Source organism: Equus caballus, chromosome 23 (genome assembly GCF_041296265.1).
Source record: "Equus caballus isolate H_3958 breed thoroughbred chromosome 23, TB-T2T, whole genome shotgun sequence".
In the NCBI taxonomy this organism is placed as follows: domain Eukaryota; kingdom Metazoa; phylum Chordata; class Mammalia; order Perissodactyla; family Equidae; genus Equus; species Equus caballus.
The window spans coordinates 57,881,315-57,903,375 of NC_091706.1; the positions used below are offsets into that span (position 1 = coordinate 57,881,315).

At 36.6% G+C, this 22,061-nt stretch overlaps 1 protein-coding gene across 1 annotated transcript in view; it reads right to left on the reverse strand.

Annotated features, from left to right (window-relative positions):
* Positions 1–15,193: 15,193 nt before the first annotated feature.
* CAAP1 (caspase activity and apoptosis inhibitor 1) overlaps positions 15,194–22,061 on the reverse strand; it is a 52,617-nt gene continuing 45,749 nt past the window's right edge. Inside the window, exon 6 of the mRNA XM_005605041.4 lies at positions 15,194–17,137. Within this exon, the coding sequence (XP_005605098.2) occupies positions 16,791–17,137 (347 nt within the window). The 3' untranslated portion in view covers positions 15,194–16,790. The remainder of the gene's footprint in view (positions 17,138–22,061) is intronic.

The window sequence follows — 22,061 nt, forward strand, 5'->3', positions numbered from 1 at the left end:
TCATAGTAATTAAGACATCAATTTTTAAAGAGGATATAATAATCCTAAACACTTATGCATGTAATAACAAAGCTTCAAAATATTTGTGAAGCAAAAACATTAGATTACAAGAGAAATAGACAAATCCACAATTATTGTTGGAGATTTTAAGATACTTCTGTGGTGCGCAGAATTCTAAGAGCACTCCCAAAATTCCCACCCACTGATGTACATGCCCTGTATAATCCGTTGGGAGAGACACATAAATATAATGGAATTTTACTCTCATGATTACGTTATATGGCAAAGGTGAACGGATTAGGCAGATGTAATTAGGGTCACTTATCAGTTAACTTTGAGTTAATTAATAGACTATTCTGGATGGATCTGACCTAATCAGGTGGGACATTTCAAGTAGAGTCTAGAGATTAGGAATAGAAGTCAGAGACTCTGTCTTATCGGCCTTGGGAAAACAGGCTACCATGAGTACTACAGCTGCGAGGAAGTGAATTTTGCCAATAACCACCGGAGTTTGAAAGAGGCCTCCAAGCCTCAGATGAGACCACAGCCCCAGCCACCATGTTGACCGCAGTCTTCTGAGATCCCGAGCAAAGAACCCAGATAAGTCATCATCAGATTCCCGGCTCATGGAAACTGTGAGATAATTAGTGTGTTGTTTTATGCCCAATTTGTGGTAATTTGTCATGCAGCAATAGAAAACTAATATGCCCTCTCTCAATAAGTAAAGGAGATATAGACAGAAAATCAGTGAGAGTAGAGAAGATTTGAACAACACTATTAGCCAACTTGACCTAACTGACATTTCTATACACCTCACCAGACAACAGCAGAATAAGCACTCTTCTTGAGTGTGTAAGGAATACTTACCAACACAGACCACACATTAGGCCAGAATACAAATCTCAATGAATTTCAAAGGATTCAAGTCATATAAAATACGTCCTATGACCAGAATAAAGTTAAAAATCAATAACAGGAATATCTTTAGAAAATTCCCCAGTATTAGGAAACTAAGTAACACACTAAATAACCCATGAGTCAAAGAAAAAATTAAGAGGGAAATGACCCTACCAGAATATTGTAAACACCACAAAGACTGAGCAATGACAGCTTCACAAAGTTTTAGGAAACGAACAACCAAATGTAGACAATTACTATACTTAAATATTAAAATACAATGACTATAGAAAATAATGAGCTTCTATTGCAGGAATGGAAACAGGATTATCACACTATCAAATACTTTTCCTATCAGCTGACAAAAAGAAGCTGTCTCTTAGCCTGATGGCAATGAGAGACAGAAGATGAATCATTGCTTGTGGAAACCAATTTATTTAGTCACTTCGAACGGCTGTTATTTATTACTTGTCAGCACATGCTGTTAGTTCAATTAAATACAAAAATCAGTTCTCTTTTCTTCCCCACTCCCATCTTTTAAAAAAAAAATGATACAAATTTAAAACATTAAAAGACCATTTTAAGTTCATTGTTTCTATTATTTTACTTAGGCGTTGTTTATTAAACATTCTGCAACAAAGGAAAGATCATTCATTGCTTTGACTAGTCAAATTTAAATGTTTACAGGGACTAGGTATACAAATACGTTTGGGAGCTCTCCTTTCAGGAGAATGCAAACACAAAAATTTAAAACAAGGCACTAGGAGAAAGTGTTCATTGCAATACTGCGCTGAACTGTGAGGAAGCTGGAGACAGCACACTCGGCTGAGAGAAAGTTCGATTTCTTGGCCGTAGTGTAATTGAACTCTTTTATATAAGTTATAATACTCACACTTGTTACATACAAAGTATCAGATATTTCACTTTGACCATACCCCAGGGTTCTCATCATTTAACTGCAATCGACCCTGAAAAAATCTTGTTCCTATTCAGTACTAGTCATATAGGGGCACATGTTGCCATGGAAAAAAGTCCTATCTGGAGAATCTGTCGAGAGAATACTATTAAGCAAAGTATGTTAAGTAAATGTGCCACCTACCCCTGCCAAGCATAAAAGCCTGTTATCCCTAATTATGTTCCTCATTGAGTTTATACCTCCAACGTGTCAAACACAGCCCACTAGTTCTGGGGCTAATTTCAGCTTTCAGTGACAAATGTATCTTATGCTTCAAATGACATTAAGTGGCCGTCTACCACAGAGTACACAAGTCTATTTTCTTTATTCTATTGTTTTAGTGAACAGAAATTACATATTTTCTGGCAAATTTAGAGCTTGGCTGCAGTTAGGACTCAAAGCAAATGTAAGTAGATGTAACAGCGTGTTTTCAAATAGTTGCTTAAAGATGATGCCTCGTTTATCCATTAAATCAAGAAAATAAGCTGTCTATTTGGTGTAAACACCAAAACACCTTGGGTTTTTACATGCTTATTTGCACACAATGGCACATGAACCCCACTTCTTGCAGACTCAGATTCATCATTAGAAACATCAGTTATTACATTGTAGTCACTCAAGGCAAACAAAACTCCTGAGCATGATTCTATTTGCCCCCCCACTGAACAGCCTGCACATAAGCAGAGCTCTTTCTCTCCTGTCACTGCGAGCTGGCGTTTCTCCCTGTTGTATCACTTCTGGCACATATCTCCCAGCACTCTCCCCTGCTCCCCCATTCTCTGAGCTTGAAGAATCAGCAGCCATAGTTAACCACAATTCCAGGGTATTGACAATGTGATTTCTGGATTATATGTCTTAGATCTTGATATCTTAAGGTTACCAACCCTATGACTTTCACATTTGTGCAAATGATTTTCCTCTAGACTGTTGTTTGCTTTTTATGTTTTTAGTCTTTATACTCCTGCCAACACTGAGTATCTTGTGTGTGTCTGTGTATGTGTGTACTGCTAATTTGATCAACAGATAATGATTCTAAATATTGGAGAACAAGGCAAGACAGCTAATAGATTACGTCTAGGTAAAGTGATGTGTTGCTTAACGACAGGGATACGTTCTAAGAAATGCATTGTTATGCAATTTCATCACTATGGGAACATCATAGAGTGTCCTTACACAAACCCACATGGTATAGCCTATTGCTCCTAGGCTACAAACCTGTGCAGCATGTTACTGTACTGAATATAGTGGGCAATTGTAACACAATGGTATTTGTGTATCTAAACATATCTATATATAGAAAAGGTACAGTAAAAATATGATATAAAAGATAAAAAATGGTACACCCATATAGGGCACTAACCATAAATGGAGCTTGCAGGACCGGAAGTTGCTCTGGGCGAGTCGGTGAGTGAGTGGTGAGTGAATGCGGAGCCCTAGGGCATCAATGGACACTACTGTAGACTTTACAAACACTGTACACTTAGGCTACACTAAATTTATAAAAAATATTTTTCTTTCTTCAATAATAAATTAATCTTAGCACACTGTAATTTTTTTACTTCATAAATTTTTAATTTCTTGAGTCTTGTAACGACACTAGCTTAAAACACATTATACATCTGTACAAAAATGTTTTTTTCTTTATATCCTTATTCTGTAAGCTTTTTTCTATTTAAATTTTTTTTTAACTTTTTAAACTGTTTGTTAAAAACTAAGACACAAACACACACACATTACCTTAGGCCTACACAGGGTCAGGATCACCACTATCCCTTTCTTTTTTTTAAAGATTTCATTTTTCTTTTTTTCTCCTCAAAGCCCCCCAGTACATAGTTGTGTATTTTCAGTTGTGGGCCTTTCTAGTTGTGGCATGTGGGACGCTGCCTCAGCATGGCTTGATGAGCAGTGCCACGTCCGCGCCCAGGATCTGACCAGTGAAACCCTGGGCCGCCAAAGCGGAGCGTGTGAACTTAACCTCTCAGCCACAGGGCCAGCCACCATCACTATCCCTTTCTTCCACCTCCACATCTTGTCCCACTGGAAGGTCTTCAGGGGCAATAACATGCATGGTGCTGTCATCTCCTGTGATAACAATGCCTTCTTCTGGAATACCTTCTGAAGGACCTGCCTGAGGCTCTTCTTGAGGAGGTGTCACTCTTTTCAGAAATATGTCCACGGTGGTTTGCTTGGTTTGTTTATCACAGATTTTGTTGTAAGCAGATAATGTACCATGAACATTCTTCTCTATTAATGATAACCTTTCAGTGTTGGGCACCATGTTTTCAAACTTTTTAAGGAGCTTGTTGAGGTCTGCAAAAGCTTCTGCTAAACCCCTCACTGTGAATTTTCTTGGGGGTTCTGCTTCTTCTCCTGTAGTTTTCTTTTCTCTTGCCTCTTCTTCAGCTATGCATACCTGTTTAGTTCCAACAGCTCATTAGTCAATTCCTCAGGAACCACCTCTAGGAGTTCCTCAACGTCGTCCTCATCCACTCCCAGGTAAAGTTGTTCACCATCTCAACCTTGTTGGCTTCTGCAACCTCCTCATCCTTGGCAAATCCTTGGAAGTCATGGATGAACCTCTTGAGTGTCTTCTTCCACATGCTATTCATACACTCCTTGGTGACATCACCCCAAGCCCAAGAATGGTTCTTGATGCAGTCATAGATGTTGTAACCCTTCCAGAAGTGCATCAGTGTCTTCTTTATGTCTTCCTCAGTTGCAGCAATAGCCTGGGCAAAGGTCCTTCTCAGGTAGTAGGCCTTAAAAGCTGCTATAACTCCTTGATCCATTGGTTGGATCAAATAGGTGGTGGTATTTGGAGGGAGAAACACTGCTTTGATATTGGGATGAAGATCACCAATAAAAGGAGGATGTCTGGGACCACTGTCAACAAAAAGCAAAATCTTGAAAGGCACGTTCTTCTCCAAACAGTACTTCTCCATTTCACTGGCATAGCACTTCATGCAGGCATCTTGGAAGAGGAACTGGGTCATCCATGACTTCTTGCTCCTGTAGTACACTGGCAGTGTGTGCTTACTGATACGCTTGAAGGTCCTGGGGTTCTCACTGTGCTGATCACAAAGGGTTTCAATTTGTAGCCTTCAACATTACCCCAAGCATGACTGCTATCCTGTTCTTAAAAGCCTTGAAAGCTGGCACTAACTTGGCCTCCTTATGGAATGAAAGTCCTTTCAGACATCTGTTTCTAGAATAGGAAAGTTTCATCCATACTGAATATTTGCCCTGGTAAGTAATTTTCCTCCACAATCAGCTTCTGTAGTGTTTCCAAAATTCTTCAGCTGCCTTCACATCAGCACTCGCAGACCCACCACACACTTTCACACTATGTAAGGAATAATGATTCTCGAATTGTTCAAACCACCCGGAGCTAGCAGTAAATTCAACATGGTAGTTGGGTCCAGCCTTTTCTTTCAACATCACAAACGAACTTTTTGTTTTGGCCATGATCATTATGGTGCTGAGAGGGATACACTTCTGTGTCTGGTCTTCAATCCAAGTCATTAGAAGTTTCTCCATGTCTGATAAAGACCCTTCTCAAATTTTTGTTAGTCTCGTTGCCTTCAATGAAGCAGATCCTTTAACAGCTTCCATCACTTTGTTCTTGTTCTTCAAAATCGTAGCTATGGTGGAATGGGACATGCCTGACTGACGAGCAGTGACTATCACTGATTTTCCACCTTCAGAGTCCTTAATCACTTTTAGTTTCATTTCCAGGTCAATCACTCAACGTAGCCTCTTACCGGCAACATTAGCAGTGGATTTTGTACACTTACAGGCCATGATGAACAAAATAATCCAAGATTAAACCTAGCACAAGGGAAAATGATGCAATCAGGAGATGGTAAACACAAGATAGATGGGGCTGTGGCCAGTGTAACACAACATACTGTTTCACAGTAAACTTTTTTTTATAAGTAGAAAGAGTACACTCCAAAATAACAATAAAAATTTAGTAAATACATAAACCAGTAACATAGTCGTTTATTATCAAGTATTATGTACTGTACATAATTGTATGTGCAATACTTTTATACAATGGGCAGTGCAGTAGGTTTCTTTACACCAGAATCACCACAAACATGGGTACAGTCACGTGATGCTTAACAATGGGCGTATGTTCTGAGAAATGCTATGTTAGGTGATTTTGTAGTCATGTGAACATCAGAGTGTACTTATACAAACCTAGACAGTATAGCCTACTACACACCTGGGCTATATGCTCTTAATTTTCTGGGACCACCGTTGTATATGTGGTCTGTCATCATTGACCACATTGTTATGCGGCACATGACTGTAGTGAGATTTCTCTCTATACTTTTCTCTTTTGTCCAAGTTATTTGCAATAAACCTACAATACTGCAAATGAGAAATAAGAAATTAGGAATTGGGAGACAAAGCTTTAAAAAAAAAACTTTGAACTCAAAATCACCTAGTGTTCATGTAGTCTCTGGATCATTTAAACTGAAGTTATGGGAGAAATGTAGGAGGAAGAGAATTGACGTTTGAGCGACATATGCAGAGAAATTATTTTAGGGAATAGGGGAAGTGGCATGGCCAAAAACTGTAATCTTTTCTTGTAACAGAAAAACATTAATTCAAAAGTTTTTTTTTTAATCATATGCAATAAATAAACATTGAATTTGTTGGTATTTTGAACTAGATCTTTAATATCCCATCCAGTTGGAAATTCCGTTTCTCTGGTTCTCTATGAGTATAGAATTCTCAATTATCTACTTTAAAAATGAAAAACAAGTTTTTAAATAGTTTTTTGATGTGTATTTTTATTTTTTTCAAGTGTATAGGTTGAAAATACAACAAAAAATGAAAAAATCTTTTGTATCAAATAGTGGTCAATTAAGGAAGAAAGTGTAGGACAGGAAAATGGCAGAAGAGCAGAGGAAATAGACAATAGCGAGGTGGAAGAGAAAAGAGAAGAAAAATAAGACAAAAAAGATTTACCAAAGAGGGTGGTCAGGTAGGGCTGGTTCAAAGCAGATCCATCGACCAAGCCAAGGTGGGTGGCTGCACCCCTCAGGTTCCTACCCATCTGGTAGTTCCATACACTCCAAATATAAACTAGATGTTTTTAGCAATCAAAATTCTATTTTCTGATAATATCCAGCTCACAAAGCCAAATAATTTCAAAGTAATTCACAATAAAGTGTGTTAAGATTGACAACTCACAATGTTTAATACCTTGAGGAAGAGCTGCAATTTAAAGGTTTCTGAATGCCAAATCAACGCACCTAATAAAGGTTCATTTTGGGGATTCAAAAAATAGCTATCAATGAAGTGCCTACCCTTCATTTTGATGCTATCCATCAAAAAAGGCTAGCAGGCTTTTTTAAAAAAATCAATTAATATATAAATGGAAACATGAAAACCAGGTTCTTATAGTTGTCACATGTTGATGTAAATGTTCTGTAACTGGGAGGGATTGATTCCACTTACTCAGCATGCAAAACAGTAAGTTACATCAGGCTGGTTTTTGCCATAGGTTAAAATTCACGTTAAGTTCTGAAAAAAAGAGTCTACAGATTAGGTGGAAAAAGATGATATCTTAAGGTATGTTTAAAAGAGAAGAGTCAATTGTATGAACATGTATTTTAAAAAAAAAACAGGGGTGACGACTTGTCCTCCACAGTTTCATAACCAGGCTGGGGTACAGTTACAGCCTCTGGTTCTTTTTCTGTCGATGACAGCGGCAGTTTGATTAACAAGTGTGCAACAAAAACCTTTTTGCAGGCTTCAGAATGTATAAGCATTCCGCTTACATATTTCAATGTCAGTGGCAAGAAATAACTATAAAACATGAAACTCGACCCAAAAAATGCAGTATTTTAACATTTAAATTTGGCTGTAAATAACATAAATACTTTTTTCTCTTTTTACATATTGCAGATTTGTTGTAGATATGAACATGAAGATTTACAAATCACGAATAAGCCTAAGCACTTCATAACCAGATTTTAATTTGATATCTTAGTGTTCTTGATATTATGTTCCCTTCTTCCATGTTTACTGATAGAAAAACCCCACAAACAAGCTATTACACAGGTCTAATACTAAAGCACTTGTTTTATAGCTATCAACATCAAGCTATCTTCTTCACTAAGGGACAGAGAGAAAAACCTTACATGACAGTTTATACTGATACTTTTCAAACCTTGTTTCAGGTAGTTTTTTTGTTTGTTTGTGATCATGTTATAATAGACTCAGAAATATGATAGGCAATATCAAATTTTCATTAATTTGGTGATTTTAAATACCACACTAAAGATAGAATCTTATTAAAAATCCTACATCAAATTTATTGAGAGGGAAAAAAATCAGTTACCAAAACTTGTAGTTCTCCTTTGGACTTTAAGGAAATATGCTGAGGACAGAGAAGACGTACTAATACAGAAGAGTAAAAAATAATAAAAATTGTTCAAAGGAGAAAGTAATTTATCTTCTAAAAGTGACACAGCGAATTCTTCTCTTCCAAAAAATTTTAAAACAACATTAAAATATTGGTCCTTTGACTCTATAATGTCATATCTTTTTATTTTTATATAAATGACTTTTAACCTTAATAGAGTAAAAAAAAATCTTTCAACTGAAAATAATGATCTATTATAAGAATACACCTAATAAAGCTAAATTCCTTTGCTATTGAGGAGCTGTGCTAACTTGTTTTACTTCAGACTAACAACTGCTTCTACCAAGTAAGATAACAAACAGGTTTTAGTCTTCAAACTTCAAAAACTTAAGGAAGCCTTGTCAAAATTAACAAAATAATTTTAAGAATACTTTGCAAATAATTCAGTAAGATATTTTACATATGAATTAGTTCTCCTTGATATAAAATACTATGTTATTATTTGCATACAATGAAGATTGAATACATATTTAAAAATGAAAACATAGGCATACCCTTGGAAGATGATGGTAGCAAAAGCAGAGTTTTTGAATTTCTCCAAATCCCCACACAAAACTAGGCAGAGCAATAGAAACAAAAACCAAAAACCATGGACAACATTTAAAACAAAACTAAGTACAGGTATTGCCATGAACCCCAAAATATAAGCAGCTTAGAACAAACCAGTAATAAGACCTTCATAATAATTTGACCTTCATAATATCAGCACTTCTCTGGGAGAGAGTAAAGGGAAGCCAACTGGGCATCTAATAGACCTGACAATAGGGAGAAACCCAAAATAAGTAGAAATCATGAGAGTGAAGTTGAGACAGCAACTGAAACTTGGTTTTGCCTCTCATAATAGCAGCTGAATGCAGCGGGTATAAGGTCTGAAAGGAGCTGGAGCAGTCTAGCCCCTAAGAAGTCCTGAAACTGACCAGTCACGGCTCCCTTCCAGGACAGAGCCCCACACTAAGGAGAATCCACTGGCAGTGGCATCAAAGCGAGCAGGATAGAGAAAAATCAACAGGATGGTAGGCAAGTCCAGGAAAAGTAGGGGGAGGGGGACAGAGCAAGGAAATCTCAAAAAGCAAGCCACCATATTGTGAACATTAGAGAACAAAAGTAGACAAAAGAACACGAAGGTAGAAAAACTAATCCGAACCAGGTTCCTTCTAAAAGTTCAGGAAAATGAGCTTCACGTAAAAATGAGAAACAAAAATACCAAGGTTAAATCTTATGCAATATTGTTATAAATAGAAGAGACAGAAGACAATAACCTTCCTACAGACAATAGAAGTACACCAGACAGACTCACAGAACACACCAAAACTATTACCTTGTATTTTAAAATGAGATTAAAGTCATTAAGAAAATGACACAAGCCATAAAAGAACAACATGAATCAGAATTAGATGTGAGGTGAAAGAATCCAGGGAAGAATTAGAAATGAAAGAAAAAAATCATTTTAGAAATGAAAACAAAACTAGAAGGAACATAGGAGTGAATAAACACAACAAATGAGCCTTAAAAGAAATAGGAGAAAAGGGGTTAAACTTTAAACTCAAAATGAAGATAGAAAAGGTTCACAAAAAGGTGACATATATTGAAGATAGGAAAAGAAGACCCGATGCAAATAACAGGAAATCCAGAAGAAAAGCAAAGCAAGGAAAAAGAACAAATGCTGCAATAATAATTCAAGAAAGGTCCTTGAAATTAAAAAGAAAAGGATGTAACATTACATAATGAAAAAGTCTATCACGTATCCAGGAATATCAACACTTAGTAGCTAACACCAACACATATTCTAGTAAAAATTACTGGAACAAAAGAAGGAAGAAAAACATAGGGCCATCTGTAAGCCATGGTGTCACGGTCAGTGTCAGGTAGCACTGATTCTAACCTGCTGTCAACCTTATCTATTCTCTTTCTCTCAAACCTTTCCACTCATCATCAATTAAGATTCCACATTAATCTCAACTTGGATTTAGCAAAAATAATTTAAGATTGACAAAAGCAAAAATAGGTTAAGAATCAAGTGACATCTTAAAGTATACTAAACACCACATTTGCCACTGCTCTCTCATGAAAGTCCAGTAAAATGACAAGTAAGAGATAAAGGATCAAACAGACAGTAAAAGAGAAGACAGAGATAGGTCAAGAAAATTTTGGCAGCTGGAGCAGAAATAAATGAGTGGAACTTGACTTAGACAGCAAAGAAGGCTACAACCTAAGGGCCTGTGGAGAGGGGAAACTAGGAAGCAACTTGCTTCTAAACACAAACCCAAGTAAGGCTAACAAAGATCCCAGATCCCTCCAAAGACAGCGTGGGATGGGCAGGGGGCAAACACAGAAGTTACTCTCCTCACAATCAGGCAGCCATTCATTCACCAACTCCACAGGAGACTCCGGCAAAGCCAAAGTATGAGACTATAAACTCAGGCAACCCAGCCGAGGTAAGGGCAGGTTAGCCTCCTGGAACTGGGGGATTAGGTGAAAAGACTTCCAAGGGAACTGTGGATACCCTCAGACAGCCAAAGAGAAAAGTGCACCCGTCCATAAAGGGCTTCCAACCAGCTTTTTGGTGTCTTATATATGAAAGCAGCCAAACGTCACCGAAGATCTAAGGAAATTTGAGAAAACATCAGAAAGCAAAACACACAAGAAAAAAAATTAACTTTAAGGAACTAGAAGGCAAAAAGCAGAAGAAAACTTGAAAACCATCACTAAAAGTAACATCCTCAGAGAGCTAAAATGTTACATCCATGAAACTGTCAAGCACAAGGCCAAGGCAAGGGCCGAGCAAGGCCTGACAGACTTAGCCGGTAAACAATGAGCTCTTTTTAGATTCAGGCAGCTTGTGACTTACAGAAACAGTGAAAAACAGTAGGCAAAGGTGCCAAGTCCTCATAGCCCTTGTGCAGGGTGAGGACAAAGTAAAAGGGACCAGATGCAAGAGGACTGATGGGAAACCCTGTTGCTGCAGAGTTCATGTCATGCAGGAGCTAAGCAATTTTACAGCCTGTGGCTGTGCCCTAAATTGGGCAAGAGAGAAAGCCTTATGTCTCAAAGGAACCAAGGGGGCAGATGGGAAAACTGCCTCAAGACATCTTTCTGCAAGACAGGGAGGTTCCCTCAAGAAAAAAGGCAGATGAGAAAATGGTCTTCTGAGGGTTCCTCACAAGGCTGCCTATCTGGTCACCTTCCTGGGAGGATCACGGGGTGTTGCCCCAAGACTTAGCCAGTGGGCCGTTCAAGCTCTGCCTGCATGGCCTATCAGGTTCTACGCAAGGCCACCAGGACACCGGGATGGAACCATTGCCCTAGACACAAGAACAGAATGCTATTTTTAAAAGGGAATATTCAGAGAATAAAAATAAAAAGATCTTTTGGATATCAAAAATATGATAGGAGAGAGGGCCAGCCTGGTGGCATTGCGGTTAGGTTCATGCACTCTGTTTCAGAGGCCCGGGGTTCGCCGGTTCGGATCCTGGGCGTGGACTTACGCACCACTCATCATGCCACGCTGTGGTAGGCGTCCCACACACAAAATAGAGGAAGATGGGCATAGATGTTAGCTCAGGGCCAGGCTTCCTTGGCAAAATGAGGAGGATTGGCGGTGGATGCTGGCTCAGGGCTAATCTTCCTCACACACACAAAAATATGATAGGAGAAAATTTTTAAAAAATCATTAGAAGAACTGGAAAAGACTACTGAGAAAATATACAAGAAAGTAGAAGATGGGAAATCCAGAGACAATAATAAATAAGAAGTTTTAAAATCAAGGTTAGATTTCAATATCTTAATAAAAGAAGTTCCAGAAATATAGATTAGAAAAAAAATAGAGGGGAGGAACTTATCTAAGAAGCAATATTTAAAAACTTCCCAGAACTGAATGACATGCCACTGAAAGAGGTCACCAATGATTAACTCAACGGATGAAAAAAGATCCATCCTCTGATACATCAAGAAACTTCAGAATGCTGGGAATAAAGATAAGATCCTAACAGCTTCGAAAGAGAAACAAACAGGACACACACAAGTATCAAGAATCAAAATGACAAATGACTTCTCAACAGCTTCAGCGGAATTTGGAAGGCACTGGTGCAGTGCTGTAACACTGAGGACAATGATTTCCAGCCTAGACGTCAACACTCAAGAGTGTTTCAATCGAGTGTATGGATAGAACTGAGCCATGCTGAGTCACACCAATGAATCAAAATAATTTACTCTTCATTCATTTTTCACAGGAAGCTTTTGAAAGAGGTAGGCCAACAAAATGAGGGCATAAGCTAAAAGGAAGACAGAGGACTCAGGAAATGGGATACCTAACATGAGAGCGGAAGAGCAACCAACACAGATTAGCACAGAACAGAGAGATCCAGGAGGAATGTCTGTAAGGAAATAAAATGACAGATTATATGACATGTTTGAACCTACCGAGGAGAAACTGACACTTCTGGAGGACAGGGTGTAAGTTAACGCCTACTACATGAACACTGAGCAAATGAAATATTAAGGTAATTACATTATTCACCTCAGGAAAGTTAAAAATTGGACCAAAAAAGAAAATATAATTATAGGACCACATGGTCCAGTTGTGAATAGTATTTACATACTCAGATTAGTATAAATATTGAATGCTAACTTAACCAAAAAGTGTGATGTAATCACACTGTATTGGGAGGGTGAGGGAGGAAGGTGCGTGTTCAGCAGACAGTAGAAGAAACAGAGCTTAATCTTCACATTCCAAAACAGATCAACACACAAAATCTAAAACTGAACTACCAAGGAATAGCATAATAATCACATTACTTAGAAATATAGAGATAAATAGAAAAAAAAGGCTAACATTTGAAAGTGGTCATCTCTCAGTAGCAAGAGCTGGTGCAAAATGAATAGGAAAGAAGAGTACTATTTTTCATCATAAGCCCTGGAAAAAACATTTCTTGACTTAAAATTATCTACATATTTTGAAATAAATAAAGCAATAAAGATAACTTAAATATATGGGCCAAAGAGAATAATTCCAGACAGTATACTTACCAAGTTATCCTGACAATAAAGACCATAATAGGTAAAAAGCAAAAAACCCCGAAAATTGGATTATTGCTCATATCTAGCCTTATGGGACAAAGAGATTACAAGGATTGCTTCAATTTGAATGGGGAGAAGACAAAGGGAAGAGTTAAGCAATACTTAAACTTAAAAGAGTTCCCTACGTTTCCCGAATTTCATGGTATTCTGTACTGTGGTATTTTGTACACAGACTGTCATAGCAGAAAGAAATCTTATAAATTGGTTAACAATTTATTTCCTTCATTTTACAGTTACTTATCCAAGCTTATACAGCTAGTTTGGGTAGAACCAGAACCCTCTGCTCTAAACTGTCACACTTCCCATTGCATCACAATGCATTTTAAAATAATGATTAAATGGGGCTGGCCCAGTGTGTAGTGGTTAAGTGTGTGTGCTCCGCTTTGGCAGCCCAAGGTTTGCGGGTTTGGATCCCAGGCGCGGGCCTACACATCACTCAGCAAGCCATGCTGTGGCGGCACACCACATACAAAATACAGGAAGACTGGCACAGGTATTAGCTCAAGGACAATCTTCCTCAAGCAAAAAGAGGGAGATTGGCAAAAGATGTTGGCTCAGGGCCAATCTTCCTCACCAAGAAAATAAAATAAAATAAAATAATGATTAAATACCAAGAAAAGATATTTGAGTTTCTATTGATATACTCATTAGCACTTTTTTTTGTTTTAAAAAGGGAGTCTACTTGAAGATAAAGAAAATGTAAAAATATCTAGCAGTTTTAAGCTAAAGCATATTGGTCTTCTATTTTTTAAGAGTTAAACATATACAATAAAGGAAAAGTATCTATAACTGAACTTTCTTACCTACTTTTTATGATGGAATAGAACTGAGAAGTTTTAAAACTTTTAGGCTGCTGTCTATATTTGGCCCACATTGTGGGTTCACTCCTGCTTTATCTACCTTGAAAATGGCATTAAAAATACATTTTTTATTGCAATTTGTATGACTGTTCAAATGATTCAGAACACCTTAACTCAGAGAGCTAATCATGCCTTAAGATCTAACTAGGTTTTGGCACAAGATTTATAAGGAAAGGATATATTTCCTGATAGTGTTAAGGAATTGATGGTGTTCAACAACGTTTAGGTGATTTTTCATAATTAGTATGTTACACTGGCAACCTAGTGATGAGTTTTTAGGATATAGGTGAGTGTGTGGATTAGTAGGAACATCAGAAAGTAGGCCAACGCCTAATGCAAAGGACTCAATATTATCAGTTGCCACCAATCACTCAAGATTTGGGTCAGGTTCCTAGTCAAAGTCAGGATTACTTTGAATGGAAAATTAGGCTGTCAATTTTTTTTTCTCTTTTAATTACTAATTAAACACTGCCTAGAAATTTTCCTTACCTTGGCACAAGGGAGGAATTAGGCATAAAAGGCAGCATCCATATCTATTAATCACTCTATTCCATGCTAAAGTCTATACTGTAACACCCCTGAATTTAAGATTCTGAACAAGACTGAACATCTCAGAGGTAGTCAATAAATAGCTGTGAGCTGATGATTTAAATGACAGCATCAGATCAATATATAGTATTTTCCCATTACGTAGGCGCTTCTAAAACAAACCTATTCCTATTCTCTAAAGCCATTCATTTTCAGAAAGCTCGCATCTTTTTCACCATTTAAAAAAATAAATAAGAGGAAAAGTTGATTTTCCAAGGTAGGAATCTAAGTAGCCTCTAATTTGTTCAGCCCATTCCACCTCACACCTAGCCCCTCTAGTCAATGTCCAGAAACCATTCTGCATGCTGAGCAGAGCAGACACCCAGTGCCTCATGAGGCTGGTGACTTTAATCGGCCACAAAGCACTCAGACCTCTTCCGACTTCTTGTTTAATCACACAAATGTCATCCACTGCATTTCATAATTATAAGCAGCAATAAAGTTCAGTCCACACTACTTTGTTACTTTAAAGTTAGAATAGAAAAATTAATTTACCATAATCAATGCTTTTTCATCTTGAAGGCAGTTAAGAATGAGAACTATTTAAATCATATCCACGTTGACCAGCCTAAGAGCATTTCAAATGATGGAGGCCTCTGTGCCTCATTAGAAAGATTCAAGGAGAAAAACAAATGACAGGATTATTTAAAGTCATGTTCAAGAATAACAAAAAAAAGAAAAAGAATTTATAACTGCAACTCTAATGTTTCATAAACACTCTCTATTTCCATAAGAAATCCTCTAAAATTTACATTAAGCCAGCTAATAAAACACAATCCCAGCAAGTTCTGTATATAAGGAAAATCTTCATACAACATTAGTAGAACATAGCTTATACATAAAATATACTATATTTGTTAGCAAATACAAAAACAGCAGTTCTAGATCTATATTTTAGAAAAAAAATTAAGTTAAGGGTGTCTACCTAAACTTATTTTGGTATCAAACAACTGCAATTAGTGATGGGGCAAAAAGCATTCAGGATTGTGGCAATATTTTAATTTATTTACAAAAACTATACAAAATTAGATTATAACATCAACTAATCAAAGCTTCTGAAATTAATTCTGCTTTCAGAAATGTATCAAAAGTCTTCAGACCCAGAATGATAGTCTTTATTATTTTTAATTCATGGAATTATAGCACATCAGATCTTCAAGCAAAAAAACACCAGATGAAAGCCTGTATGATAAAATATTCTCCTTTTCCTAATAGCTTGGAATGTAAATGAAAATGTGTGCCCTTTTAATTGAAGAAAAAAATTTGAACAAAGTGTCCAATAATATCAAATACCTGTTAGAATGGCTTGCCTGCTGGAATTAAAGTTGGGCAATTACTTCTACATTGTTAAACACTGCCTTAAATTAAGTCCATTTTTTCTTTTATAAAGTAAGTTTTTCTCAGCCATTTCAGATCTGTAAGCCTTATAATGAAAAACATTACTCAGTTTTTACTAGTAAATCCATACCCATAGAAGCCATTTTCAAGACAATACATATTTTAAAAGTACATATAAGCTTAACTAAATTTCTTAAATTGTTAACAAATCTAGAAGCAGTAATTCTATTGCAAAATATAGATAGCCTTAAGAGCAACATGCTTGGTCAATCTTTCTTAAGCTTTTTGGTGTGGTGCCAAAACATTTAAAAAGAAGGACAAAATTACCATTCCTCTTTGCTAACGGCTTTTCAGACATTAATTTGCAAACATAGCTAAATACTCATCTAACAAAGTATCCAGGTTACCCAGTGATATTTGCCATGAAGTCATAAAACGATCACACATATATGAAAGTAACAACAACAACAACAACAACAACAGACCCATATGGATATTTTAGGCCTAAAATGACTTTATCCAATAAGGATTACATGAGAAATATCCTCTAAGACCCAAAATAAACTTCAGATACAAAAATTATATGATGTGGCTTTGTTCAAACACATCTAAAATTCAGATCCCAGTTCAATAACTAGGCTGGCTTCTTTATATCACCGGCTTTCATGAGGGCTTTAATAGCTCGTGCCCTCATCTCAAGTTCTAGCAGCTCCAGCTGCTGTGCAGAAGGCTGAACGTCTTCCGGTGGAGGAACAGTCAGGGTGGCTGTTTTGGGTTCCTTTGGGCTAGACTCTGCCAGTCCCAGAATTTCATTCACGCTTTTCTCAATGTCTTTCTCCAGGTCATCTATCTGACCAGCTTCACTTGGGACTGTATTTTCTGGGACCTCAGGAGCAGCTGCTTCTTCGTTGCATGGGCCTTCTATGTCGCTGTCATAAGCATCTGCATTTATACTGAGCACATCACTATCTTCCCCTTTGCCTGTAACAAACAAACAAAAAAAGCGGGGGGAAAGAACTATGTAACCTAAACGCCCTGGTCGAAATTCCCATTCTGTTTAGGATTAAAGGGCTGCTTTGACCCCAGCTCCCACCATGGAGTCCCAAACACATTCCATAATCCTCATGCCAACCCTTTTCCCAACTCCTCAACTTTGAAAACAGATCTAATTGAACGTAAATTTTAATGTATTTTCCATTCCAACTTAGTAGAACACGGAAGCATTGGGAAATTTATACCAATGCATGGAGTTTCACGACCTATTTTCCTAATTAAAATGTCACAACAGGGGCTGGCCTAGTGGCGCAGTGGTTAGGTTTGCACACTCTGCCTTGGCGGCCTGGGGTTCTCTGGTTTGGATCCCAGGTGCGGATCTATGCATCGCTCATCAAGCCATGCTGCGGCAGGCATCCCACATATAAAGTAGAGGAAGATGAGCAGAGATGTCAGCTCAGGACCAGTCTTCCTTAGCAAAAAGAGGAGGATTGGCAGTGGATGTTAGCTCATGGCTATTTTCCTTGAAAAAAAACAAATGTCATAACTCTGTACCACAGTGAAGCTTCCACATTACAAAATAAGAGCTGATGTTGGAAACTCTCTGGATAGAGTATTATCGAAGAAGCGAAATTCTATTCTAGAAGGAGTTTAAAATACTTTGCTTCATGAACTACAAAAAAGAGAATGTGCACTGCAATTATCCCAAATCTTTTCATATGCTTTTTCACACACTTTGTTCTAAATCAATAAATTAAAGGAGAACGCCTGAGGCCATTTTCTCAGATGAAATAAGTTTTCATCAAGAGGATTTTAATTAATAAAGTTAGTACACCATAATCTTTAAAAATGCATTTGTTAAAAAAACTTCTATAACCGATGCTAAGAACTTAAATATAAAGGCAGATTATAGCTCTCAATCACTCTGGCCTTGGACATTGCTCAACCCCTGGCGTCATCTACAACTTTGAGCGCTCACTCATACCTCCAATTCATTTAGTTTTTAAGTAGTTTTAAGTTATTTAGTTTTAAGTTTTACGTTTCTAATATGTCTTCAAAAAAGACAGTAATGATCCCCCAAATGTTAGTTCTGTTAGCTTTCTCATAGTAGGGGAAACTTTTTTTTTACAAAACATAGACTGACAGATAAAAAATTCTGATGATAGAATGTACAGGGAGGATATACACAATTCTATTCCACTGGTTTTATAATAAACAATTTACAGACCTTTACTGATCCTCCTTCAAAAACTACTCCCTCCTCCAAAATTAAAGTGGAAAATGAATCAATAAATTATCTCTGCCCACAAATAGAACATGCAAAAAAAAAGATTGCAATTTTAATTATTTGATGCCAAAGAATATTTTACTTATTTCCCCAAAGCATCAAATATTTCCAAATAGATACAGAAAAATGAATATAGCCTTTTGCATAAAGAAAGAATGCTTTATGTACGTATTCTAATTTCAGACAAAAACAAATTTAAGAAAAGAAGCACTAAATTGTTCATAGTCTCAAAAAGTTAATTTTCATGCCTAGCAGGCTTTAATCCGGAGTTCTAAATCTGTAGTCACTGATTCTGAGTGAGAATTTTGTCTGTTTAAAAGATTTTAAAACATAAGTTTTTAAAAAAACGTGATTTTTTCTTCCGACTAGAAGTTGTGCCTGATAATGACTGAAGAGTGGAAGAGTATGGTGGGTGGGTGGGAGGGAGAGTCTAAATACCTGATACGTGAGTCCTAATCCTTACCCCAATATTAAGTATGCGACTTGAGCAAATCCTTTACCTTTTCAGAGCTTCCCTTCTGTAAAAATTAAGGTAAATTGTCCTAGGATATCTCTAAAGCCCCAGGTCTGTATTACATAAGTAAAGTCTATATAAAAATACAAAAATGGGAATACTTACTATTTTCCTCTTTTCCCCCTAAGATATGGTTACCACTTTTCTTTCACTTAATAAATTCATCACCTGGATAATAATCCAACAGAGTATCCTACTGGCAGCAGTAGCCAATGAAATGTAAGTAACAAGTCAGTAAATCATACTCTACTAAATTTTTTTCCCCAAACAACCTTTTTGGCAACAGGTTTCTAGAGAAAAGAAGTACAACTACAATGTCTGGGCATTTTAACTAAAGCTCACTTACTATCTTGGGTCCAGGGATCAGTGTGTAATGACACAACTATGGAATCACTTACAGGCTAAATTGCAAAATGTGAGTAGCTGCACTTTATGAAATTAACTTGCTTTGAATCTCTATGTAGGTAAATAAAAAGAAGGATAGCAAAACTGCGAGATATTTTCATTAAAGAAGTGGAGAATCCACACTAGCAGATCCTGAGAAGATACATGGCAGACCTTGCAGCTGAATGTCACTGTCATACACCATCAGCCTATATTTCCTACCAAAAGACCACAGAGATATATATGAGTGTGTATAGATATTTTTTAATAGATTGTATATTACATTCATCTTATTTTTTTCTGGGGAGGAGGTCCACAGCTTTCAAATACTTTTTCAAATGGCTAAGAACCATTGAGCTATATTCTCACTTAATTCAGATCATTTTTAAGCCTATTTATATAAGCTTATTTAAGAAGTAACCACAGCTAAAGAGCTCCTCTGCCCTGAGCTTATAATAATAAAATCCTTCTTCTATAAAGTTATCAGTACCAGAGATTCAGCTTCAAAATGTTTATGTTCTCAACATTTCAAAGGAAGAAAATCTTGACAAGAGTTTTTTTCTCATTTATATTTTCTATGGGTTTGTTTCAAACTTTTAGTGGGCAGAAGGTGGCCTTCACTCTTTCTTTACTTTTACATCAGAAACCGTTATACATATTCTATCACTGAAGAAATGGTGCTCTACAAACTTGGTGTTCTCTGCTTATACTTAAAATTATCCAAAATCCAAGTGGTTGAGTCCTCCGTAACAGTACAGGTGAATGCATTCATAGGTTCCATTTGCCCATTATACCTGCACTATGGATGCCAAAGCTTTGTAGAATTTATATCTGAAATTTACCATAAGCACTTCATTTCACAAATGTGAAAACAAGTTAAATGACTTGTACAATATAACATGACAAATTATTTAAAGATCTAAGATCATACTTCAATCAAGTCTTTTCACTATTCCTTAATTTTCATCATTCTACTGACTTATTTTTTAAAGCATCATTTGCAAACATACGAATACATTTCCAAAGACAATTTATTCTCATCCTTACTATCAGAAATTTGTAGGGCTTTTCTTTATCAAGTATGATTCTCAAAGTGGAAGAGGCAAAATCTGCACATTCTTTCTAAAAAGGTAACTTTACCACAAAACGCCTTATTCAAAGTCCTTAAAATATCAGTGTGGTCATGTTCTGTCCTTCTACACTCCCATACTGCGTGCATGCATGCACACGTGTGTGTGTGTTTTCAGGGTGAAGTGAGTGCCCATTTAAAGTATATGAGAATTCCACAAACAAAAGAGCATCGTTAAGTTTTCACATGGACTTAGGAGTCTGAGAGTACCAAATCACTCTAAGGTAAATTAGTTCTGCTCCTCTAAAGGAAATAAAAACAGTTTCAATGTGTGCATGACATTAAACTAAGGTTGTTGAAATCCACCAAGAAAAATAAAAGACAGACGGGTCTGAGGTAAAATAATACAAATGCAATTAAAAATAAAAAGAATAAGAATTCAGACTATTAACTGTAAAGGATATAATAATCAAAAGTGGCTCAGGGAAGAGAGTGAGCATAAAATTAGATCCAAGCTAGTGATGTTACAACAAGCAGCAAAATAACTGAAGTAACTTTAAACTATACACAAAGAAACTAGAGGATATGATATATTCCTTACATTAATTCTGCTCTTTTCCAGTAAGATGGGTGGCACCTAAAATACTACGTACCATTTAGAGAACCTTAGAGAAAAGCAATATAAATGAAGAAATGGAGTAAATAACTTATTGGGGAGGATTAAAGGAGGTCAAGAGCCTGGCTGAACAACAGTTTATAGGAAGACAAAGTGTTTTTCAGGAAAGAAGTAGTAAGAGCTCAGGGGTTTATTGAGCATCTCTCTCCTACAGTTGATCCTCTAGCCAACAACTCAACAACGTACATTCTCCTCCGTCTCCTCTGTCTGTATATTTCCACTGTTTCTCTTTTCCTTCGTTTTCCTGCTATCTTTTGCGCTACCGATTTGATTCATACTCCAAACTCGGCACCCAAGTACCAAAGATTTTTTAAATAAAAAGCTAATCCATCTAGACTCAGTATCTAGACAGCAAGATGAATCAACTACTATCTAAACTCATCACTGACACAGATGAATAAATGAAATAATTTACCAGAGAAATATTTGTTTATATTATTCAGTGCATAGTTATGAACATGGGATAAAATCATAAAGGCAAAATATTTGGCAACTAAATAGAACACCCAATACCGTTTAAACATTTTATCAACAAGGAGAAAAGAACATGACTACAAAAGAGCCAATCACTTTAAAGGAATATACTTCTGGTATAAATAAAAGGGAGTATACTACATAACAGAGCTAAAATGCAGTATCTGTATTTTTATTATCATCTATTGACAAACCTCAATGCTTAAGGCCTGCAGGGATTCTCTAAGCTATATAAAGGAAACATATTTTAGGTCTTAAGTTTGCTTTTCGTTAAAAGTTTTAAATAGAAAACCCAATGAAAGTAAACAAACATATGATAATTATGAATCACAAAGATTTTGAGTGATAAAAATGAATAAGGGTTTTTAAGCTATGTTAGCATATTTAAAGCTTGAAAGGGCCTATATTATTCCACTTGCTAATAATTCAACTTATCAGAAATAGTTTTAATGCATAAAATGGAAGCATATCTACTGTTATGAGTGACTGCATGCTTGTGAAACTTCT